The 27,500-nt window shown below is 32.4% G+C and overlaps 1 protein-coding gene across 1 annotated transcript in view; it reads left to right on the top strand.

Moving 5' to 3' along the window:
- Positions 1–27,500, top strand: part of LOC145248202 (UPF0764 protein C16orf89 homolog) — a 252,393-nt gene that overhangs the window by 115,544 nt on the left and 109,349 nt on the right. The window contains exons 2-3 of the mRNA XM_080110065.1: positions 7,586–7,747; positions 15,073–15,223. Of these exons, the coding sequence (XP_079966191.1) occupies positions 7,586–7,747; positions 15,073–15,223 (313 nt within the window). The remainder of the gene's footprint in view (positions 1–7,585; positions 7,748–15,072; positions 15,224–27,500) is intronic.

Below are 27,500 nucleotides of genomic sequence, written 5' to 3'. Positions count from 1 at the left end.
GATCGAGAAACGGGTCGTTCTTGTTGTATAAAGGAAGGGAAGATGACACTTCATAATGACGTTTCTTTTGGTTGTCGTTCAATTCGTGAGGCACCCATTTATCAAGTTGTTTTTTTTGTCTTTCCAATTTCTTTCAAATGGTTGGAAATCGTCGTATACGTTAGGTCTAATTTAGACGCAAATTCCCGAACAGTTGTGCGTGGATTGTCTTCGACTGAGGCTCTTAATTAGTCGTTGTCAACCACTACGCCCATCATCTAAGACTTTCACCACTGCCACAAAATTTCTTAAACCACCATTGTGATGTGCGTTCAATAGTGATTTCTGGATCAAACACTTCGTTAATATCGCAAGCTTTTCAGCTTGGCTTGTATTGAAATAAGAAAATTGTGCGAATTTGTTTTCCCCCCATCTTATATTCAACGTTCTGAAAATAAAACATAATTATTCTGAAATAATTGTGATTCAAACGATCAGATAGAGCGAAAAAAAATAACTCCTTAAAGTAATATATAAAGTAAAGGTATTCGGAAAACCTATTTGAAAATACATCATTTGAAATCAAAATTATAACTTCGGCAAGAACTGTTTTTATCAACCTAATATAATGTATATGTGCTGCGAAATCTTATAAAATATCTTAATAATAGATGAATTAGTTATAAGGCTAGAGAAAGGTGTGTGTGTGTGTGTGTGTGTGGTGTGTGTGTGAGTTTGACGACTTTTATTCAATATATAGCTATTGTTAAAAGCCATTATTTATCCTTTCTTTTTTTCCAATTTCTGGTTAAATACTATTGCTTCTTGTAGTGATATTTCGATATGTTTCTTTGTTTATTTTTTAAAATTTATTTACAACTCTTAATAAGCACCATCAATCAAATGGTATTTTCTGAGAATCAATAAAATTGGCACATAATGTAGTTTGTACTGAAAATAAAATTTTACGAAATTTATATTTCAAATTCAAACGAAAACACTGACGCCACAAAAAATGTCAGAGTATTACTGATTTAAAATTAATGCCAAGTAAAATATGAATATTTTTAGATAAAAAATTCTTCATTGCGTACTCTAAAAATATTCTAATTAAATAAGCACTTTTTCTTACAATAAATTAGGGATACTTAAATTACAGAGTATTTTTAAAATCTTAAAAAATGAAAAAAATTAACGAACAATAATTTTTGAAATTCTATAAACTATTATATAATAGAATAAAATATTATTGCGCTTCTTGTCTTTCATACAATTCTGCATGCCGATCGTCCGTTTGTTTAATAATAGACCGAACAGCGATCAAAAAAATTCCTATCTTTATTTTTTATACAATTTATTTAAAAATAAATAAGTACACTTTTTTAAATACAGTATTAAATTTACTAATTATTAAATTTACAATTTATTTAATTTGCTAATTATAAAATTACCTAATCATCAAATTTACTAATTATTTAATTTACTAATTTTTTAGTTTGTTAATTTTTTAATTGATTAATTTTTTTATTTATTAATTGTTTAATTATCTTCGTAACAGTTCCAGAAAACAAATACTTATTTTGAAAGGGATTTTTGCCACTGATTTATTCGAATTTCAAATTTAATTTAAATTTTTGTATTAGCTCTGATAAGATTTTTTTTCATTACGCATTTTTTCATTTAAAAAAATGACTTCAGATTTTTAACTTTCAAACACGACGAAAAATTAAACGAAAACTAATTAAAAAAAATGCGTTAAGACCCTTTTTCATAACCATAGTCCGTATACGCACGGCAATTCTTGTGCGTACTCATTATAAATGTCACACAATAACACATGCGCGCTTTCCATGAGGACAAGTTTGGCATAAGGCCCCCAAATGTGAGGAGCTTAAAGTTCCCCCGAAGGGTTTCATACCGATTGTGCCACACATCTTATCACGGAGAACGCGACGCAGAGAACGCGACACGGAGAACGCGACTGGGAGTTGGAAATGAAAAACTCCTGTAAATATCCTATTATAAATTTCTGTACTGTCTGTTGGTGTGTGTATGTGTGTGTGTGACGCGGTTTAAGTCAGCCTACCGGCGACCCACCCAGGAAATTTAGGTAACAAAATGAAGCTTATGATCCAGCGGATGTTTTAGTGGTATTTATATCCATGTTTGGTGTATGGAAATGCAAAATAAATGCAAAGAAATGCAAAGTAGTAGTGATGATAGGAGTTAAATCGGTGGGAGTAGCAGCAGAGACAAAAATAGTAGTGGTGATAGGAGTTAAATCGGCGGGAGTAGCATTAGCAGCCGTTAGGCAAAGTGGTGGTGAGAGGCATTAAATCGGTGGAAGGAGAAGCAGCAGTTAACGATTAATATTGGTTGAAAAATACAATATTTTTTTTAAAAATTACTTCCATTTTTTCCGCCTGATTAACGAAACAAAAAAAAATGACTTTCTCTGATTTGCAACAAAAAAAAGTAAGTAAAAAGGTTTCAATTAATATTGGTTGAAAAATACAAGATTTTTATTGTTTACTTTTTTAAAAAATTCCATTTTCTCCGTCTAATTAAAAAAGAAAAAAGAAGGGGCTTTCTCTGATTTGACCAGGGTGGTCAGTTTAGACCACTGGTCATTAAATAAAATAATACTTTTACCCATGTATCTCAGATTTTTTTTTTTTTTAATATTGGTTGAAAATACAATATTTTTTGTTTTACTAAAGTAGTTCAAGGAGACATCTCCTACAGGAGAACCGACGAAAAAATAAGTAATTGCTAACTTTAGTTTCCTAAATATTGGTTGTGTAAATACACTGTACTTGCTCGCTTTTCTTTCACAATATGCAGCCATCTGGTTGCAACGGGACTACTTGTAAATTTAAATTCCTACTATTGGTGCTGTACGTCGGAACCACCGGCTGCTCAAGTAAGAACAGGTTTTGTCTTTGAAGCCGTTTAGGTAAGCGCAGAGAATCACTTTACCATCATGGTTGACAACCATTGAACACGTTCCAAATATACGATATCTTCAACAAGGTAAACATTTGTTGTTTGGATGGTATGCTCGAGAATGAGCCATACTGAAGTAATGGATAAGGAATGGTATGATTTTGCAGCAAGTCGTGCCATTCATTTGGCCACTAACTCCGATCTCGACAATCAGTCCGGCAGAAACAGGGCAATTTCGTTAGCTTTGTTAACCGTCAGGTTGAGGCATTGGTTCTGGGTAGTCCTAGCAGTTCTATCCTCCTAGACTATGTTTCCTGTCTTTTCAGTAGAGTACGTTTATTGTTTACTATCTTAGGCGCCTCGATTGGGAAATGCAGACGGGGCTGCACAGGCAATTTTTAAAGGCAAGAGTGCTCCTTCTTCGGGGGCGCTGGCTTGACTCTTCCCATCTTCAAACCTTGTGTCACATCTTCTTGCGGTAAACAAAAAGTAAATAACAACTTTTTGCTGTTAAATTTAGACAAGATGAACCTGCCCGGCTTTGTTCGCTGTCTCGATGCAGTGATGTAGTTTGAAGAGGTTGTCCACAAGCGTATGAATTAGCGAATTCCTGGAACTACCCGCATGTGGAACATATTACCGCGAGACTGCTTCCAAGCTGACTACAATGTTCGCTTTCAAATCCAATATAAATAAATTCTGGTTAAGCCATCAAATTCTGACCAATTACAACCATCGTTAAAAATCATCATCCACCTTGCAAACTCGTTAATCAGTACCCTCGAGTAGTTCTTGGCCTTGATAAATGGTTACTCTTTAGTAATAACAACAGAATAACACCGTATTTTAAGGTAGCTTTTCTCTATCTGCTACTCAGAACATCTTCACTTCGCATCCGCGTGGCGCATGACCCATTTTCGGAATAACTGGCTGTGGAAACCATGTCATAGATTTTGACACAATTTTCTTCAAATTGAATTTTCGTAATGAAGCCAGGCTTTCGACGCCATTTTCCAACTGTGTCGAAAATGATTTATGCGTTGAACAAAAATGGAAGATCAAGTGTTTGGATGTTGAGTGGATGTTTGTTTCCGGTAGTTCAAGTTGAAGCCATCTTTGCGCCTCGTGTGGACTTTTTCTAGGGCTTCCAAATGGCGTACTACAATTTACTGATCAAACAATAAACAAGCTAGTAATCTGCACACGTCTATATATAAGTGGCGGAAACTGTCTGTCTGTCTGTCCGATAACTATTCTTATGTTATCAAACATTGTAACTTCTAATCTCGTACTCATTTTTCTTTTCTCGTCTTATCTCTTGCCTCTCTTTTGAACTTTGTTCAAGTTTGCAATGTCTCTTGCTGCAATGATTAACATTTCTATGTCCTGTATTTTTTCTCTTTGTGATTTTAACACTCATGCAGTCTTTTATACTAAGTCCTCTGTTTCTGTTTTTCTCTATTCACGTAGAGTCGATCAGTACTTTTGGGTGTAGTGCATTCTGCATTGTCGTTAGTTTTCTAGTCTTCTGGTCGTAATGCCTCAGTCATTGATCCAGACTATTACTGGTCCAGAATGTCTCATCAGTGATATAGCCCAGGTGTTTATTCCTTTTATTAGATTCCTGTTATATAATTTGGTTTCTAAGAGTTTCCACTTTTTTCTCTCAAGTATTCTTTTCCAATATTTCTTTTCTGTTGATTTAATTGCGTCTGCTTCCAGAACTCTTAGATATTTATAGATCATTATTATGTGAACTCACTAGTTCTAATACAGGTAACCACTAGAGATTATTCATTAACAACATCCGATGGTGTTCCCAGGAGTCTGCATGACAACAAGTTTCCCCAGATTTCCAGTACTCACCACCTCTTTCAATAACCGTTGCAAATGAATTTGCGTTATTGCAACAGCCGCTTGCCATTTACTTCTTGTTGACATCGACAATTGGTCTTCTATGGCAATAAGCCTCCTCAGCGTCCCAGTCCTATTCGCACTCATCCAACTGAGGTTTGGTTAGTCCTTTCTGCCCTCAGTCTTTCCATCCTCCTTGACTCTTCTTGACTAATTAGTGTAGTGCCAGTCGATGCCGACACTACAATTTTTATGTGGGAGGAGGAGGCTTGTTAACTCACAATTTTGCAGTTTCAGTTTTCTTAGTTCCACGTGGTGTTTTTTTTTTTACATAGGAGTCACCGCTTATCAAGACTCAGAGGCCACTCGGGGATAAGGGTTAAAGAGTGAATGGGACAATATCATAGTAATCGTTAGAAGTGTATTTTTTGTTAAATTTGATTACTTAAGGGGAACGACTCATCAAGAATTTGTTTACGTTGGACTTGAAGACAACCATATCTGTAGTCAGATGGAGAGCAGGCAGACGAAAGACAGTTTCACAGGCGTGCAGTTCTAAGAAAAAGCTTTGTTCATGGAATCTACTTTTATGTTTAGGCACAGATAAAGAGCAGAGAAATTATTGATAGTGTTTTCAGCTAGACGAGTGTTTCTCGTAAAAGTTTGGCGAGAGGAGACCCTAGATTAGAGCTCAGACGAGCACTTGCCATGAAAATAACGATAAAGCAGAGATAGGCTTGCAAAGTCTGTTCTGCGAGAAAGAGGTTGCTGGAAAGGGAAAAGGGGAATTCCTCTACTAGGCTACGAAGTCTATTTTGAGCTCTGTCAAGGCAACGGTACTCCATGATTCTTCTTCTTCTTCTTCTTCTTCTTCTTCTTCTTCTTCTTATCTCATTTACTAGAAGTCCTCATACAGGTCATCATCAGTGACTGCTCACTTGCAACAACCTATGGTGTTCCTTGGAGTCTGGGTGACAACTAGTCACCCAGATTTCCAGTACTCCCTAACTCTTTCGAAAACCTTTGCAAAAGAATTTGCATCATCGCAACAATCGCTTGGCATTGACTTTTTGCTGGCAACGTCCATTTACCATCACTGGAATTTATGCGGCAATAAGCCTTCCATAGGTCTCAGCCCCCTTCGCATCTATTCAGTGAAGTTTTGATAAGTGTTCTCTCTCCTCGGTTTTTCCATCCTCCCTGACTTTTCTCGACGATTTGCTGTAGTGCTAGATGCCAACACTACAATTTTCAACTTACAATTTTGCGTTTTCTGCTTTCTTGATTACATTTTTTTTTTGTTTTATCTGTATTCTAATTTCCATGTGACTGGTTTATGTTTATCGCTCATATGGATTAGTTTCTGCATTCGAGGTTTTCCTTAAGATTTCAGCTGTTTTTAGCATTATCGCCGTTCCATCTTCCCCTTGTTTCCGATTTCCGCTAGTCTTTTATCCAAATTCATTGAAACGGTTCCTGCTGCTCCTACAATTATTGCTATTATATTGTGATATAACTTGTTGATTCGTTTGGAATCCTTTCGTCGCCACTGATATGATCACGGAAAAGGAATATATATCATTTTAACAAGCTGAGCAGCCTTGTTTCGGTTTGAGTAATAAATCTGATATGTCGTAGTATGGACGACTATTGTAGTCGAAGCAGGGTTATTAGTGTGAGAATTGTATGCCTTTCGACGTCTAGAATGACTGTGCGAATTGGTATTTAAGGCTTAACCAGACAAACACAATATTGCTAGAGGAAAGACGCGGCTATACTTACATCTATTACATCACTTTCCCCCTGAGTTCAACTTTAGTGTGTAATTAAGTATTTTCCAACTTACGCCTTGTCGTGGTGACTGACGTATTGTTATTTCTGGCCTTGAATTAAAAGATCTATCCCTCGGTGAATTCTGATTTATTGAGACAGGCATAATAAACGAGTCATATCGGATTTTCATTGGCAACTCTTCGGTAGTCTGTTATGCTTAAGTCCGAAACAGATTTTTTGTTAGTCTGTAACACTCAAGTTTGAAATAGATTTTTTTTTATCAGACTGTTCCAGTGAAGTTTAAAAATATATTTGTTGTCGGTCTCCCATGCTTAAGTTTGAAATATATTTTCATTTTTCTGTCACGTTTATGTGTCATTGGTGCTTCACCATGAAATTTGAAATAGCATTTCCACATACTCCCTCGTATTTCTGTAATCTCCGATCGTTTGGCTGTCACGCGTTAATACGAAATAACAATTTTCTAGTTAAACGTACAGATTGATGGACGTATTTTAAAAATAGATTGAATGGACGCATCTTAAAAATAAATTGAATGGAAGCATCTTAAGAATAAATTGAATGGATGTATCTTAAGAATATATGGAATGGACGCATCTTAAGAATAAATTGAATGGATGTATCTTAAGAATAGATGGAACAGACGCATTTAAAGAATATATTAAATGAACGCTTCTTAAGAATAGATTGAATGAACGCTTCTTAAGAATAGATTGAATGGATGCATCTTAAGCATAGATTGAATGGACGCATCTTAAGAATAGATTGAATGGACGCATCTTAAGAATAGATTAAATGGACGTATCTTAAGAATAGATTGAATGGACACATCTTAAGAATAGATTGAATGGACGTATTTCAAGAAGAGATTGAATGGACGTATTTTAAGAAGAGATTGAATGGACGTATCTTAAGAAATGCGCCATTAATTATTTTTCCTTGTTATTATTTTGCTTTTATGCATTTGCTTATCTTGTATTTAATTTTATTATTGAAAAAAATATTTTTCCAGATCAGCTGAGGGTTCTTTTACGAAAAGAGATGAACGGCACCAGCCCACTAATCTGGCTCCCAGAATATCGACAGAAGATTATCGATCTCGAGGAACTTGCAAAGGATGTTAGCGACAAGTCGATTTTGTATATTGCCTTGGGCGATACGCCTTACTACAAAAGTAAGTCATAAAGCTTCATACGATCTTAAAATATGAAATTTGAAAAGAATGATGAAAATATAATTTTATGCCGAAATAATTTTATCCTTTTTAAGCTAATGTAAATCTATATAATATTCTGCTTATCCCTTCCTAAGTTATTACGTACGTTACGCTTTGAAATGGACCAAATACAATTTTTGGCGGCCAAATACTATTAAAAAAAAATGCCAGTTCGCGAAATTTAGCTTTAAAGGGCAATTTTGCAACCATAAAGAGGAATACGAGAGTGACTTCCCTTTAATGTAGCCTCGTTTTTTAATATTATTATAATAACATAATTATTGTTGTAATTGTGTGAGAAAGGAATGTCGGCGTGTAGTGGTTCTTCTCCGAATAAAAGAAGTCAGTGAAATGTTATGTAAAAAAAGGAGGACATTCGAAAGCAGCAGGGCAAAACAACGAAGAACATTGTCTGCTAAGATGTGCTGGACTGAAGTAGTAAATTAAAGATATTTTCTTACAATGTGATTTTATTATTTGTATTGAACTATGGAGCACAATATTTATTTCTGAATATTTATTAATTCATCTCATTTGGGTTAGTTCTATATTTAGAATACAATCGACATTATTTTCATAGAAATGTTAATAAATTCATATTTGCTGCGTGCTATTGACTTTTCTTAAAAAACAACAACAAAACAAACAAAACAAACTAATTGTCTGATCTATAAAGAAAAATATCAACTTTATTAAAAAATATTTGTTGATTAAATACATTTTTCATTCCGTGGAATTTCCACGTGTCCTGCTAGTTTTAAAAAATCGACCAAGTTGTTTAGGAGTCTATGGGAAGCGAACTCCACACACACACATACATAAAGTTCCTTTAATTTTCTTCTATACTCCTATAAATTTGTTTACTTTGTGTATTGATATTCATATTAAAACCCCTTTTCTATTTATTTAAAAATAAAATACAACTTCGTTATATACGGGTCGTGGAATTGCGCTCATCTGCAAAAGTTCTAGCTAATTTGCATATTCTTTTAAACTTTCATTTTAATTAATTCTCTATTAGTTTTTTTCGGTCTTCTTATGGGATGATCATCTTTAGTTAACTATTATGTGTAGTTTTATTCATGTATATACTCTACATGATTTATATTTGCATAATATTTGCGTAAAAAGGTTATAGTAAACACGAACCTCTTTCTATATATATTATGTATGCGTATATATATATATATATATATATATATATATATATATATATATTTAATTTGTCTACAAAACTCGTTTGTCAGTTTTTGGTCTACAAACATAAAACTTAATATATAGGGTATTCGAACTCATGCAAAACTTTATATTTGGGTTTTAGCAGGGGAAAATCGGTGCAAGTGTGAAAATTTAAAAAAAAATGGAATTTGACAGGTGAAAGTCGAACGAAGTCATTACGAATATACATGCGTAACGTAATAGCTATTGATTCATATTTTAATTTTTAGCCTTGCGGCAAACATGTCTTCATAACTCAGGGATTAACGTCAAAGGAAAAAGTAAATCGTAAGCTAAACGTTTTGGTTTCGATTCTCGGTGATGGCGCACGAGTCTTTTTTTTTTCTTTAACTTTTTAAATAATCACTATATATTAGGTCCAATATAATCTATCTATCTATATATCTATAAAAGTGAACATGTGTATGTGTGTTGTGTGTCTGTGGACACTTCCCTACCAAATAACCCTGTCAATTTTCGATCTACAGACTCGAGATTTGACATAAGAGGTATTGAGATTTGGGAAAATCTTTTTAATTCGTTTTCGACCAGAAATTTAGCTGTTAAGGGGTCAAACTTCAACGATTTGACCTTTAAGAACTCTACCAAATTCCTCCGCCAATTTTAGGTCTAAACACTTACAATTTTAGATATAGGTTACTTGGACATCGATCTAACTTTTTAATTTGATTTGAGCCCAAAGCAATAAATGTTAAGGGGTCATAATTGGGGTCAAAGTTGTAAAAAAAATTGACCTCTGCGGTCTCTACCAAATTACGAAATTAATCAGCAAATTTTTGGTCAAAATATTTGAAATTTTACATAAAGTGCATTCAGACATTGGGCAAGTTTTTTAATTATTTTTTTTGCTGAAAATTTGGCTTCCAAGGGGTCAAAGTTCAAAAGATTTTAACTTTGCGATCTCTAGCAAAATATGAAGCTAATTCAGACATACAGCAAGCTTTTTAATCAGTTTTGTGCGAACATTTGTCTGGCAAGAGGTCAAAGTTGAAAGAGTTGACCTTTGCATACTCTATCAAACTCTTCCGCCAATTTTGGGTCTAAACACTTGAAATTTTAGATTTAGGTTACTTGGACATGCGTCGAACATTTTGATTTAATTTGAGCGCAAAACAATGCAGTGTCAAAACTGGAGTCAAAGTTTTTTTTAAAATTGACGTCTGCGGTCTCTACCAACTTTTTTCTATGGTAGTTAAGGAAGCCTATTATATAGAAAGGCATTACCGTACATATTCACACTTATTAATATATGCATATGCACATAAAGTTTTGAACAGTACATAGGGCCCGAGCAAAGCCGGGCGGAACTGCTAGTATATCTATAAAAGTGAAATTGTCTGTGTGTGTATATGTGTGTACATTTTCCTACCAAACTACTCTGTCAATTTCTAGTCTACAGACTCAATATTTGACATAAAGGGTATTGAGATTTGGGAAAATCTTTTTAATCGAAAAATTTGGCTGTCAAGGCGTCAAAGTTCAACGATCAAAATGACCTTTGAAAACTCTACCAAACTCCTCCGTCAATTTTAGGTCTAAACACTTGAAATTTTAGACGAAAGTTATTTGGACATGGATCAAACTTTTTAATTTGATTTGAGCCCAAAACAATAAATGTTAAGGAGTCAAAATTGAGGTCAAAGTAAGACAAAAAACTTTGACCTCTGCGATCTCTACCAAATTACTTAGCCAATTTTTGGCCTAAGAATTTGAAATTTTACATAAAGTGTATTTAGACATAAGACAAGCTTTTTCATCGGTTTTGGTCAAAAGTTTGGCTGCCCAGAGTTCAAAAGATTTTACCTTTGCGGTCTATAGAAAACTGTTCAACTAATTTTGGGTCTAAACATTTGAAACTTTACATAAAGGGTATTCAGACATGCGTCAAGCTTTTTAATCAGTTTTTGGGCGAAAATTTGTCTGCCAAGAGGTAGTAGTTGAAAGAGTTGACCTTTGCAGACTCTACCAAACTCCTCTGCCAATTTTGTGTCTAAACACTTGAAATTTTAGATGAAGGTTACCTGGACATGAGTCAAACGTTTAATATATATATATATATATATATATATATATATAAAGTTATGAACAGTACATAGGGCCTGAGCAAAGCCAAGCTGAACTGCTAGCATAATAATAAATACGAAGGCTGCATTAATCAAAATATCACACTTAAGCGTATTTTACGACTGGGCAATGCGGGGCGGCCTGCTCAAGCTGAAATATTATGCGCGGTTCGTTTTTATATTATTTTTTTTTATATATCCAATACTTTTTCAGTTTTTTTTTCAGTTTTTCTTTTTTTTTTTTTTTTTTTGCAATTTATAACTACAATAAATTGCGGTTTCACTTAATGCCTTAACTAGCAAATTCAAACATTGCTACAAACATAATTTGCTGATTTCTTTATGTCCTCTGACGAGAATAATAATAATAATAATAATAATAATAATAATAATAATAATAATAATAATAATAATAATAATAGTAGCATTCTTTGAAACTCCGCGGAATAAGGACTTTGTTAATTGTTTTTTTTTTTTTTTAGTATTCAGTCGAACAATAAATTTTGATTGCAAAGTTCAACTTACAGTTTTAATTTTCTTTCTCTTATATATATATATATATATATATATATATATATATATATATATATATATATATATATACGATAGGATAGGAAGGGCGCGATGGATACTAATACTAGAAAGCTGATTGGCTAACTAAAATCTCAATAGAAGATACGTATATAAAAACGACAAACAACCACAAAATTCGCGCATAAGCCTGAAGAGTCCTAGAGTGGATGAAACGCGGAATATTCAGTGTAGCTTAATCGCCATATATATTTTATAACTTACTAACTAGTTCTACTTACGTATTTAGCACTTTTGAAGTAAATACTTAAAGTTTACGCATAAATTTATACTTTCCTATATTAATTTTATGTGAGTAAATTAAGTAGTTTTATATATATATATATATATATATATATATATATATATATAAGAGAAAGAAAATTAAAACTTTAAGTTGAACTTTACAATCAAAATATATATATATATATATATATATATATATATATATATATATATATATATATATATATATATATATGAGGAGTATGTATGTATGCATAGCATATAACATATGTTAGTTGAAAACAATAAAAACAATACAGTGTTTGATCCTGTGATTTACAAGGGCGAATATAAATTAATTTATTCAAGTGCATTAAATTAATCTGCTAGGTATACTCGTGTATATACCGAATGTCTTCTGAAATTATGCTTTCTACATAACATCTTTATTAATTTTATGCGTTTAATTATTCTATTTATTGTTATTCATGACTTTTTATTATCATTATTATTATTATTTGAATTATTATCATTATAATTATTATTTCAGCTATCATTTTTTCAGTTATTATTAATATCATCATCATCATTATCGTCATCATCATCATCATCATCATTGTTATCATGATCATTTCGATTTTTATTATCTCGTATATAATATTTGGACTGCAGAAATTCCCCTCTGTACCAAAGTATCGTAGATTATCAATAACATATGCCACATATTAATTCATTACGTCTTGACTATTAGCCACTATCTTATATAATTTTCGAACACAGTTGTAGACACGTTAAGTTGTTATAATAAAATGCTACATTGCGTTGTTATAATAAAATGCTACATTGCGTTGTTATAATAAAATGCTACACTCTAGTAGCAACACTATTATAATCGAAACATCTACAGAGGAAGAAGTCTCTACTTTTTTCTATAAATATTTAGTCCTCCCACTGCTACCAGTTGACACCGGGACCAATTCTACATTTTTATACGATACTTATATTGCAACCATCGTAACTGGTTATTACCTACATACACATAATACAATCTTTCCATTTCTCGATTAAAATATAAATTCTCCCTTCTAAAATGCCGCCCATTTTGATTGGCTGATACATGAGTATTCGCATATTTCAGCATCCACCTCTACAATAAATAACCGAACGCTCCAGAAATTATACAATATGGCATCGCTCTCTACAGAAGAAAATCGTGCTTAAAAAATCAACTAAATTAAACATATTTACAGATTGTCGTCGCTCTCTACATATTACAAACGAGCTGGAAAAAAACAAAAACAAAATTGAACATTAACTGATTGGCGTCGCATTTTACAGATTACAATCTTGCTGAAAAAAACACCAAACAAAATTATGCATATTAACCGCTTTGCGTCGCTAAAACACAACAAAATTAAGCATATTAAACGATTGTAGTCGCACTCTATAGATTATAATTGTGTTGAAAAAAAAAGCATCAAAATTTAAAAAAAAAACAGACAAAATTAAACATATTAACCGATTTTTATCGCATTCTACAGATTACAATTATGCTGAAAAAAAAATAAATAAACACAGTTTTAACAATTAACCGACTGGCGTCGCAAAAAAGAAACACACACTTAATTAAACATATTGACCGATTGTCGTCGCACTCAACAGATTAAAATCGTGCTGAAAAAGACCCATCAAAATGTAAAAAAGAAAAAGAAAAACACAATAAAACATATTAACCAATTGTCGTTGCTCTCCACAGATTACAACCATGCTGAAAAAAAAAAACATCAAAATGTTAAAAAAAAAAAAAACAAAATTAAATATATTAACTGATTGTCGTCGCTTTCCACAGATTACTATCGTGCTGAAAAAAAATAATCAAATTTAACCGATTAGCATCGCTAAAAGAACAGCAAAATTAAACATATTAACCGATTATTGCCGCTCTCCACAGATTACAATCGTGCTGTAAAAAAAAACATAAAAATTAAAAAGAAAACAAAATTAAACGTTAACAGATTGGCGTTGATAAAAAACAACACAATTAAACATATTAACCGATTGTCGTCGCACTTTACGGATTGAAATCGCGCGAAAAAAACAAAACAAAAAACAAAACAAAATTTAACATATAACCGGTTGTCATTCCACTCTACAGATTGCAATAGCGTTGAAAAACACCTAACAAAATTAAACATAATAATCGATTGGTTTCGATATAAAAACAAAAAACACAATTAAACATATTAACCGATTGTTGTCACTCTCCGCAGATTACTATCGTGCTGAAAAAAAAATTAAACATATTAACCGATTGGCGTCAATAAAAAATTAAAAAAATTAAACATATTAACAAATTGTCGTTGCTCTCCTCAGATTACAACCGTGCTGAAACAAAGCCATCAAAATTAAAAAAGCAAAAAAATTTAACGTATTAACCGACTCACGTCGCTAAAAAAAACAAAATTAAACATATTAACCGATTGTCGTCGCTCTCTACGGATTATAATCGTATTGAAAAACGCCTAATAAAATTTTACATAACCGATTGGCATCGCTAAAAAAAAATTGAACATATTAACCGATTGTCGTTGCACTTTACGGATTGCAATCGCGCTGAAAAAAAAAATCATACATATTAATTCATTGGCGTCGATAAAAAAAAACCAACAAAATTAAACATATTAACCGATTGTCATTGCAATCTACAGGTTACAATCGTGTTGAAAAACACCAAACGAAATTATACATATTAACCGATTTATTATTATTTTAATTAATATGTCAATCGTTATTTTTTCAATCATTTTTTTTTCAATTATTATTATTCTACTTATAATCATCATTATCATTATTTAAATTATTATTATCATTTTAATTTTTATTTCCATTATTATTATTGCAATTTTTATCGCCATTATCATTATTTTTTAAAATTATCATTATTTCAATTATTATTTTTCAATTAATCTTATTTCAACCATTATTTTTTCAATTATTTTTATCATTATAATTATTTTTAAAAATATTATTATTTCAATCATTATTGTCATTATCATTAATATTTTAGTTGTTATTATTATTATTATTATTATTATTATTATTATTATTATTATTATTATTATTATTATTATTATCATTATTTTAATTTTTTATTATTGTTTTGATTTTTTGCTTGGTTTCAAATAGAAGTCGGAATTTTGTTATGGCCACGATTCTGGGAGATCAACCATCGAACACGAAGTCTGGATATGAGTTTGCACGTTCCTTTTATTGTGGAAGACAAAGGATTTAACGAAATGGAATCAGACAATTGTATCGCTGAGATTTTGGGTTCAATGTAAGATCTTTGTTTTCTACCTAATATTTTTCAGCACCAAATTACAACTCCCTCCTCCAGTGCATATTTTTTAAATGTAACTATTCTTTTTGTAGTTAATACGCCCTTTCGATATGTATTGTTTTAATTAATAATTCCCTAACAAAGTTTTAATGTTAAAAATGTATATAATTTATATAATACCTGCTGAGGTAATTTTATATCAGTGTGTACGTAATCACTGTTTACCGCTTTTTTAAGATGTGATCGCTTGATTAACGAAGATACTATCAAAAAAGTAATTGCATCAAACGTGAAACTCAAATTAAAACGCAATTTCTTGGCCCCTTAGAATGAATGCGGTATTTTGGTTATAATGTCTCCATACTCCTATCCTTCTAAATCCTAGCCAAGTCACATGGCGTCTGCGTTTGGTTCGAGGGTTCATAGGATATGTTTTTTTTTTATTACTCGCGTTCACCCTAACAAGGCATATCGCCACTTGGACGTAAGGGGCTACTATTTGGGATAATGCATGCGACAGATAAACAAGATGTTTGTTTACGTTACATTTAAACTTCTGTATATCAGTACAGCCATGGAAGCAGGTTGCAGGAAGGGAATTCCAAAGTCTAGCTGTTGGAGGTAAGAAACTATTAGAGTGCAAATGCTTTCTGGCATTTAGAGACCTCAACAATGAAGGGGTGTGATTTTGTTGCTAAGTGGGTTTATCGGGGACATGTACCTCTAGGGGGCACAAGTGGAACGAGTTCATCAGAATAAAAAAATACTTGTAAAACATGCACAGAGATGAAAAAATCGCGGTGATGGGACAGAGGTTAGATCTTGGTTGATGAAGTGGGATATATTAGATTGGAGACTCTTTGTTTGGACCCTGTCCAAGAGGGAGAGGCTAGTGATAGATGCACAAACTCAGATGTGGCATTTCTGTTAAAGTCTAACGAACTTATTGGGTCGTTGATACGACTCGGTAACCGAAACATGTGTAACTAAACAGATAAAACGGTAATAAAAAAATAATAATATATTTGCTCTGCAATTGTATTGAGCACTTTCTTCGGGTTTTTACTAATTTCCATTATTATGTATTAAGCAATATCATATATGGAAAAATCATTTACTTAGGCTCAAGAATCCAGCATTAACAACAACCAATCGGGTCACGATCAAAGTGTAGTATCTGTTCTTCAGATCTACACTTCAATTTCTTGTTCTCTGTCAGTGGAGGAGAAATCCTTCACGGCTGAGACAATTTTTATTTTTGTTCCTTTTCTCCACATTAAAAAACGACCCTGGTGTCTAACTCTGTCCCGTGGGGGAGGCATTGTAAATAGGAACAACCAACATGTTCGTATGTATGTAGGACCTGACACGAATAATGATCCCTTATTTCGACAGCTTTCAACCTCTAACGGCATATTACCATTTTCATTTCCTATTTTTTATTCCTATAATTGACTAAACCGACAAGCAGCAAAACACCACCTCTTCATTTTAGAGATCCCAGATGCCGGAATTTTCTTCTTTTTTTTTAACTCTAATAGTTTCATTACTCGAACCGCTATACTACTAAGTTCCGTTTCCATGCCTGTTAATTTGAAACTTTTGAGCTCTAGTCAGTAGCTTGTATATTTTTACATTAGATAGCCTAAAAAAGATTGCGGGGTACTGTAAAGAAAACACAATCACGTTCTCTCAGCCAATCGACGTGCTGCCGATATTATACTGAATAGGGTGACGAAAGAAACGTTGCGTGTAACACAGAGCAAAAAGATGAATAAGGGTTAGGGTTAGATATGAAAAAAAACCAAAAAACAAAAACAAAAAAACAAAAAAACATGAACAATACGAATAGAAGTAAAATGCGAAAAATAAAACCATCCTGATGGAATCAAGAGTTTCCCTTCTGTCAGTGTTGACGGCATAATGACGTAACCAAACTACTGGTGCTGCCATCATGTGACAAGAGGACGCAATTAATAATCCCAAATGTATTACAAGCGCATTTTTCTTTTCTGGCAGTTATCTCCCTTTAGTATTCGCTTGTACATGCGTATTAATACATTTTCTTTGTATCGTGACCGGCGATGCTTTTAACGAACAACAAACCATGTTTAGCAGGTTTAGTTGTTTTTATATTTTCTTGTTGCCTTAATAGCGACGTCAGTTTTCTTGTTCGTTTTGACGTGTATAAGTTACATTAAAAAAAAAAAAATCACATTTGGTGTTTAGACATAATTTTTTGCTTGTCGTTTTTTCTTTTTTTCTTTTTCTAGAAAGTTGTGTTTTTGTAGGGAAGAGATAATTAGGAGAAAAGAAGAAAAAGAAAGTGGGAAATCGACTGTGGAGAAATGGATTTATAAAAAAAAAGAGCATGCTAACTAGGATGAACATTTACCTTTCTCCTACATTGAGGAATGTGTCACAATGGTCAGAAAGTGGGATTAAATAGTCAACGCCCTCGTGGAGAAGCACACTGACCTGCAAAAAGGGCTGGCCAGCTCCGTCGGGAGGCTCAGGCGATTAGTAATAAAGTAACCCCTTCTCAAGGAGAAAAGGCAAAGCCTAGTAAAGCGGACCTCCTAGAACTGCACTGGACCACATCATGCCGCAATCATGTTGAGTGCGGTATGAGAAAAGGCCATTTCAGGATTAACCTATAGTCTGTTGATTTAAGTGCCGAGAGAACTATTTCCGATGCCAACTATAAAGGATGCTTGTCCTTCTAAACAAGGCGGATCAACTGACCATCCCGGAGGAATGATAGATGACACCGTCTGAATTGTAAAGCAAGGATTGCGTAATCTCTAACAACTCCTCTCCGGAATCGGTATTGCTTGATTCCAGTGGCAAGAAGAAGTCCAGAACGACCGGAAACAACGCCAAAATTAGTGAAGAGCATAGGCAGCACCTACTATCCCAAAATGGTCACCCATTTTAATACTGACCAGGTTCAACGTTGCTTAACTTCGGTGATCTAACGGGAACCGGTGTGATAATGGCGTATTATGTCAACTATATACGTTTATGTGCTTATTATAACTATATGCATATATTACGAACCGTTTACATAATATATCATTATTCTGCTTATACCAACTATATACATATATCATGAACCTTCTTATCTTATACATGCAGAAAAAAACGAGGATTCTTCTTCCCTTTTTTAATGGCCGAAATAGGTTTTATAACAATAGATACCTGAACAAATAAACATGCGTCAGCCAGATAGCGAAAAATATTGTTCCGTGTTCTAAGAAATGTATTCCAATCGGTTTTAATTTGTCATATTTAATCCTGCTCAATATTTTGTTATTTTTCGTCAAATTGTAATAAAATGAAAAAACATCGTGAAGCAAATTTAATGCATATTGACCGAGCTTATCCTGGGGAGGGATTTTTCTCGGCTCCAAAATACAACAGAGTCTAGGCCATGATATAAATGGCGTTTTCTCCGTTGACTGCGGTATGATGCTAGATCTGTGTAGTTCTAGGAAGTCCATTGCCCCAGGTTTTGCCTTCTCTCTTTGAGAAGGGATAAGCTTATTGCTAATCACTCAATGCATCCTTACCAGGGAATGTCAACAGGGCTGCCCAGGCATTTTCTTGCATGTGGGGTACTTAATGTTCAATTCCACTTTCCGACCCTTATGTCACGTCATTCCATCGTGGGATGGAGATAAATATACCGGTCGCATAATCCGCTTAATCTAGGTAAAACTGAAAAACTTAAGCAAATAATAATAATAATAATAATAATAATAATAATAATAATAATAATAATAATAATAATTATAATAATAATAATAATAATAACTACAACAACTGAATCACTAATAACAGCTGCGCAAGATAATGCAATTAGAACCAGCCACATCAAAGCTAGGATCGACAAGACCCAAGAAACAGCAAATGCAGACTCTGCAGATAAAGAGACGAAACAATAAGCCACATAATAAGTGAATGCAGCAAACTAGCCCCCCCCCCAATAAAAATAGACACGATCAAGTGGGGAAGGCGATGCATTGGCAATTATACGTACAAATGAATTTTGAACACACAGACAAATGATACAAACACAAACAGGCAGCAGTAATGGAAAATGAAAATCACAAGTTTCTATGGGACATGGACATACAAACGGATAAACCCATCCAAGCAAGAAGACCGGATGTTATAATAATTAACAAGAAGGAAAAGTCCTGCCAGATGGTAGATTTTGCCGTGCCAGTAGACCACAGAGTGAAAATCAAGGAGAATGAGAAGCAGAACAAATACATGGAACTGGCCAGAGAGCTCAAAGGGATCTGAAGAATGAATAAAGTAAAAATAACACTACTAATAGTAGGAGCGATAGGAACGATACCAATGAAAAAAGAATGGGAGAGATAGGAATCAGAGGGATAACCAAGAAAATACAATGAATTTCAATAATGAAAACTGCAGAACTATTAAGGAAAATCCTTGAATGTGGAGACCAACACTACTCATAAACTACACACAAACTCGACACAAAAACGGCTACAGATGCAAAAAAAAAGCAAAAAAAGTAACATATCATGAAATCATGAAAACTTAAACTGTACAAATAAAGAAACCGTGCCCACCTTTTTTCCTGTGAGTGTCACCATAAGCAGACACCACACCAAATAATGAGGGTCAAGAAGAAGGGGAAGACCGAGGAGAGAAAGCACTAGCCAGACCTCCACTGGAGATGTGCAAAGAAGACTGGGAGCTTGGGGAGGTTTATTTTCACCCAAATTCCAGTGAAGATCAATGGTCGCCGCCAACGAGAAATCAATGGTAAGCGTCTGTTGCGATAAGGCAAATTAATTTGCAAAGGTTGTCGAAATAGTTGGAGAGTATTGGAAATCTGGAGAGACTTGTTGTCACTCAGATTCAAGAGAACACCACTAGTTGTTCTCAATCGTTGACGATGGCTTGTGTGAATATCACTACTACTACTACTGCTACTACTATTTTTTTTTCTGTGAGTGTCACCATAAACAGGTTGTTCTGACAAACGTTTGTACAGAAAGAACTTAGACACTTAAGAATAGAGTTTCGTAGGTTTTCAAGTTCTCTATTTTAATTCCGCATATGACATCAAATGTGACCCTTAAACCGAACCAATTATTTGCAAACCAGCTAACAAGGACGGTATATTGTAGCCTCTCTTCACATTCTTATGACCACTTTTTAATTCGGGTCGCATATCTTACCGTGTTACTTCAACACCACTCGATTGGTGAAAGCCACTTAGATAGCAAAACTCGTACTTTTCATCCATCTATCTATCTATATATATATATATATATATATATATATATATATATATATATATATTTATCTATCTGTCTGTCTGTCTGTCTGTTTGGATATATATATATATATATATATATATAACTACTTAAATTACTCACATAAAATTAATATACGAAAGTATAGATTTATGCGTAAACTAAGTATTTACTTCAAAAGTGCTCAATACGTAGGTAGAGCTAGTAAGTTATAAAATTTATATGACGATTAAGCTACACTGAATATTCCGCGTTTCCTCCACTCTAGGATTCTTCAAGCTTATGCGCGAATTTTGTGGTTGTTTGTCGCTTTTATATGCGCATTTCTATTGAGGTTTTAGTTAGCCAATCAGCTTTCTAGTATCCACCGCGCCCTTCCTATCAGCCAATGAGCATGCATTTATCGGACAAAGGCCTATTTGACCTCTGGGTGATCTGTTCCTTTGTGTGTGCTCTATTTAGCCTGGATATTTAGCTTCTTGATCTGTTTTAAATCTAGGTTAGTGTTTTTTTATGTTAGTTTATATATAAATATATATATGTGTACACACATAGATGCACATATATATACACACACACACATATATATATACATATATATATATATATACATATACATATATGTGTGATCGTTTATGTATATCCATGTTTATATAATTTATTTATTTGTTTATTTTCTATTGTTTTTGTTAGTTTTAAAGCTATTTTGTATCACTATCCTAGAGTAAATTTTATCTTGTGAACACAGTTGTTTGCTATTTCTCTTCTACAGTTTAATAGATGTTGGGGTTCTTTAAAGTACAGGATAGCAAATTTTTCATGAAGGCATAATCTACATGGGTCGTCTAGGTCCCTACACGTGGTAGCTTGTCTTATTATTTTCCATTCGACTACCGGCGAATGTCCGCTTTCCTTGAGTTCCCAGTATTTATTCGCTAGTGTTGTTTTCATACGGTGTTTTTATTGTTGAATGTACTTTTGTGGTCATAATATCGAGTTTTGAAATCTAAGGAAGCCATACCTACGTAATATTTCTTGTTATTCGGGGTTTCTTTCGCAAATATTGTGGCCTGGTAAACTACGCTTTTGGTTTGACCTTTATTTTGAAGTGGGCAAAGTGTGCGATGTCTACAGTTGCATTTATCTTGTTCGTTATTAGTATTTTTATTTATAGTATGGTTGTTCCTGTCCGGGGTTGGTTTATTATTATTATTATTATTATTATTATTATTATTATTATTATTATTATTATTATTTCTGCTAGTGTTAGTCTTATTTTTGTCATGGTATCTACTTTTTTTATTGTCTATTTTGTTGTTGTTTACATTGTTTTTATTTAATATTTCGTTATGTGCTTTAATTATCATCTCTAAATTTTCGCAACAACTGTAGGATAACTTTAAGGTATTTTTATTGAAAATTTTGTGGAAGGGTTGGTTGCGGGAAAGTGTTTTTCAATAAGATCTAGGAATTTCTTGCCAAGTTTTGTTTTTAACATTTGATTGTATGGGGCCGTATACGAAATTATAGTTCCTTTTCTTCTATTTTTAATTTTATTATAGTTATTGGTGTTTTGTTGCTTATATTTGATATCAATATTTTTGTATCCACTATTTTTTAGGGCTGTTTCATAGATATTGGTTGACCTGTTAAATGCATTTTCATCGCTTGAGTTATTACTGAGCCTATTTACGATCGAGTTAGGAATCTGTTTTATAATTGATGGTGGGTGATTGGACTTAGGGTTTACGTGTATTGGAGTAGCGTTATCTTTTAAGTAGGGTTCATATGTGTGTTTTATTTAAACTTAACGTGACGTCCAGGAAGTTTGTTATTTTTATATTAGCTGATACGTCTGCGTTTAGGCCTAATTTTTTAATTTCCTTGTGTATGATTTTCTTAAAGTTATCTCCCTTGACTTTGTTGGAGTTTTTTTTATTATAGCTAGTCCGTCATCTCTATATAGGCCGATATCCGTAGTATCAAATATGCTTGTGAGGGTATATAGAATGAATAATCCCACAAGATCTGATGCCTCTGCAGAGTCCCTGGCACCCATCGTCAAATCAAACGAATTTTTCATTTTAGTTTTTATCCATTGGTTATTGTTATTTATTAGAACTGATTTTCTACATTTTTTAATGATGTTGATTTCTTCCGAGGATATATCAGTGTATGCCTCGGCAAATTCTAGGGCAATGTTAAAAAGTTCTTCGAATATCGAGGGATAAAAGTCTATGATGTCAAACTGTATAAACGTACATTTATCTTTGTTTTCTATATTTTTAAACCAGGTGATTGCTTCGGCAGTATTTGCCCACTGATTTAATTCTAGGTCTTGTTTGATTTGTTTGTTTACTCTAGAAAGTATTGTTTTGCTAATTCTACCTATTTCTGGTTTAGTTGGGTTTATCAAGCGAGTGCTGGGATTATTATTAAAGTCCCATTTGTGGTCTTTAAGCAGAATGTATGCTTCTCTAGGTTTCAATTTGCCAACTTTATCGCTAATTTTTAATTTATCGGTAATTTGTTTACTTTCAGTATTTATTATATCTATGTAATCGCATTCGTTTGTGTCTAGTTTTTTGTATTTTTTTGTAATTTTTTCTGTGAATAGTTTGTTATATTCATGTTTATCTATTTTATAAAAGTTTCTAGTTTTATCTGCTTTTACAAAGATTTTATTAGAGTTGTTTATGTTTCTAACGATTTTGTGTAGTTTCCGTTGGAAATTGTTAGGTTGATTGTGGAATTCTAAGTTTTTAATTACGTTTAAAATGTCATTTTCAAAGTTTATCAAAAGATTTAATTTCGAAACATCGCTAAAAAACATCCCCACACCTAGCGACCATAGCTATATTATTAAATTAATCAAAAAAATAAAACAGATGAACTAATGCGCCGAATACGATGGCGAGCAAATTTCTTCCTTAAAAATGAAAACATAAACAAAAAAGAATATCCGAAAACAGTAGACCGTTTGATAAACTTAGTTTAGTTATATATATATATATATATATATATATATATATATATATATATATATATATATATATAAATATATATATATATATATATATATATATAGAGAGAGAGAGAGAGAGAGAGAGAGAGAGAGAGAGAGAAAGAGAGTAATAGACCAGAGTATAAAAGAGCAAAGCCTCATTTAAATATATTCAAAGGTGCTGTTATCGGAGGTATATGATAAACTAAATAGATGTGATTACCTCTAGCTATATTAATAAAAAAGGTTAAATATTAACAATTATGACATTAATAATCAAGTATTATTAGGGGAAAACATAACAGAATCAAATTAATATGTACGATCGTTTCGGAAACGATATCCCTTTATTCATTCAATAAATAGATAAAACCATCGAGAAATAAAGTAAAATATTTCTGGATATCATCTCCTCGTCAGCATAAATGGGGTGAAGGTAAGGTTGGGGAAGACACCAAAATTTAACCAACCTATTAAAGTAACTATAGTTTGTGAAACTAGAAATTAATTAGAAAAATAAAAATTGCGCAGCAATAAAAATTAAATAAAAACAAAATAAAAACAAAATTAAAAAAATTAAGGGGAATTAAATTCTATTTTTGTTTATATAATTAATATTAGATGTATTTTCAATTATATTTATTGTAGATAAGTATAATGCAATATAAAGTTTATGTGATACAATTAAACTAATGCATAATAATGTTTAATTGGTTAAATGACAAAAGAAAGAAAAATAATAATTACATTTTTTGATTTTGTACTTTTATAATCAAGAAATTAGCTATAAATATAAAAAAAAACTGATTTTATAGAATTTTTCGATATGGTATAAGATTTAAACAAAATATGGAATTGTATCTACAAAAATGTTTATAAAATAAGTGCTTTTGTGAGAGAGTGGTTCCATATTGTTTTTTGTTTTTTTTGTTTTTGTTTTTTTTGTATTTTATTTAACCAGTCTTCTCGGTACGTGCATGTTAATTTGATTTTGTTATGTTTCAACCTATGAAAACTTGAATAATAATTTCACAATTATTACTCTTTCATCCTTTCTATTAATATATATATATATATATATATATATATATATATATATATATATATATAGAGAGAGAGAGAGAGAGAGAGAGAGAGAGAGAAAGAACAAGGTATGAAAATATATTTATGGCAAGTAAGCTACACAATATGCTCGTCTTAAATCACACAGTTGATTATAGCTACTAATCATCGATTCCATGAATGTTTGTTCGATCACACGTTTGGGGTAAGTGTTAGTCTAGCCATACTAAAGATATGCGATACAGCGAAACAGTCCATGATTTAATATACACACCGCACATCCCTCTTTCTCTCTCTCCCTTTCTCAATCTCTATTTCTCTCCCCCTCTCTCTCTCTCTCTCTTTATATATATATATATATATATATATATATATATATATATATATATATATATATATATATATATATATATTAGCAGAGTGACACGACGTTCCTCGGGATTGAATAATTATCAACGAATGTTTCACACTCCCATATTTCTATTGTCATCGAAATCGATGAAATATCCCATTTTCAGTAAAATCGATTGATTGCCTGCTCTAATTGGGGACCCATCGCGATGCAATTATAGGGAGCTTCACATGCCTCTTGCAGTTACTTAGTTCACAACATATTGTAGTCTACGCTGCACTTTAAAGCACCTACTGTTGATTTTATAAAATTATTTTATATATAATGGTTTGCAATTAAGTTTAAAATGCACAAGTCAAGTATCATGCTTCAATTGTGCTCTAAACCAACATTCACGCGCATCTATCATATCAAAGAACCTATTGTGGATTTTATATACCTGGCATTACTGCTTGTGCGGTGATGATTTGAATTTAAATTTAAAATGGAAAAGTCAAGTATCATTGTGAAATTTTTCTTTAACCAGAAACATTCATTTCGAACGCGCCCCTGTCATATAAAAGAACCTACTGTTGATTTTATATGTTGGGCCTTTCGGTTTGTGTGGTAATAAAACTTTTCAAATGCACTTGTGATATTAGGCTGTGTAAAAGTGTTTACTTTGGCCAAAATCGCTTGTTCTTTCTTTCATCAGATTAGTTAAATTATTGGTTATCGCTACTTATCCAAGGCATTCCAACACAAAACCTATCTAAGAACACTGTCAGTCACATAAAGTACCTTCCTGTGAAATTTCATAAAATCGACCCGGCCGTTTTCGAGTCCATAAGGAACGAACTCATAGATATACAAATACACAGACACACACCGTTTTATATAATAGTCTGTCTCTCTGTCTGTCTCTGTCTGTATATATATATATATATATATATATATATATATATATATATATATATATATACGCACACACACACACACACACACACACACACACATATATATATATATATATATATATATATATATATATAGAGAGAGAGAGAGAGAGAGAGAGAGAGAGAAACTTGAAAAATACTTATTACAGGATGGGTAAAATCAATTTTCAAAACAGACCAGTTTTGCATAATCTTACGAAAATCAAAATCAAGATATACTCATACTAAGCTTCACGTCTAGAATCCTTATTACAATTTTGATCAAACTCCATTATATGTTTATTATTAATTTAAAATGTCTAAAATTTGAAGCTTGAAATGTTTAAGAAGACATTGAATTCCAGTAGTCTTGCTTAATTTGCGTCTCGTTAATCTCCATCAAATTCAATGTAAATCCGACATATATTATTTTTCAAATGGGAGGCTATGCTCATATATTATGGCCTCTAGAACAACTTTAAAATATTCCTAAGAAACTGAAACAAATACTTTATGCATTGTTTTATTATCTACGTATTATCTCCGTAAAAGATCACTTTTACCGGCAATGGTTCAAAACATAAGGGAAATCAAGGCAAATGTTTTTTACTGAATGCGTCACGTGATACTTGACTTGTTCGCTGATTGGCCACAAACTATTGAATGCGGTTTCACACTGGCGCTGTTCAGACATCATTTATTATCAATGATTGTTATATTTTCAATAGCATAATAGGTTATGTATATATATTGATTTCTATTTTACGATATATTTTTTCTAATATGGGAAATTAGCAGGACTCGTGGAAATCCCACGGAATGAGAAATATATTAAATCAACAAATATGTTTTGATAAGGCTGATATTTTTATCGATAGTGCAATAAATAAATAAATAAATAAATAAATAAATAAATAGCTTTTGGGACAGAAAAAATAAAAACACGTAGCAAATATACGTTTATTAACATAAAATGAAAACATTCATAAAATGAAAACAAAATCCATTGTGTCTTAAATATAGAACTGATGCAAATGAGATAAATTAATAAGTGCTTAGAAAGTAATGTTGTGCTACATAGTTCAATGCAAATAATAAAATCACATTGTAAGAGACAGTTTTTAAATACTCCTTCAGTTAAGCACCTTTTAGTAAACGATGTACATCTTTTTCTGCCCTGTTTTTTTTTCCTTTTATACGTAATGCTTCGCTGACTTCTTTCTTTGGTGAAGAACCGTTGCGCATCGAAATTACTTCAATATTCTTTCTCACACCATTACAGCAACGATCATTTATTATTATTATTATTATTATTATTATTATTATTATTATTATTATTATTATTATTATTATTATTATTATAAACGAGGCTACATTAAAATGAGGTCGCTCCTATAATCTTGCCCAGACGCCATTTTGGTTATGATCTAAGGTGTTCGTTTATTTATTCAAGTATTTTGAGGAATGATCTAAATATTAATTTACTTGTCCGTACGTCCAGTGTCACAAAAACATCATTATCGCAAACATTAATTAATTAGAATTACCTTGGTAGTAAATGTCTCCTCAACTCTATCAACGATGCTAGCAGAGGTTTCAGGTCATCTTGCCAATTCCGTGTTGCATAATTCCTTTATAGTCC

Source organism: Euprymna scolopes, chromosome 26 (genome assembly GCF_053919585.1).
Source record: "Euprymna scolopes isolate OS-2025 chromosome 26, ASM5391958v1, whole genome shotgun sequence".
Classification (NCBI taxonomy): Eukaryota; Metazoa; Mollusca; class Cephalopoda; order Sepiida; family Sepiolidae; genus Euprymna; species Euprymna scolopes.
Note: the sequence above shows the minus strand (reverse complement) of the source record. Positions and strands in the feature narration are given on the sequence as shown.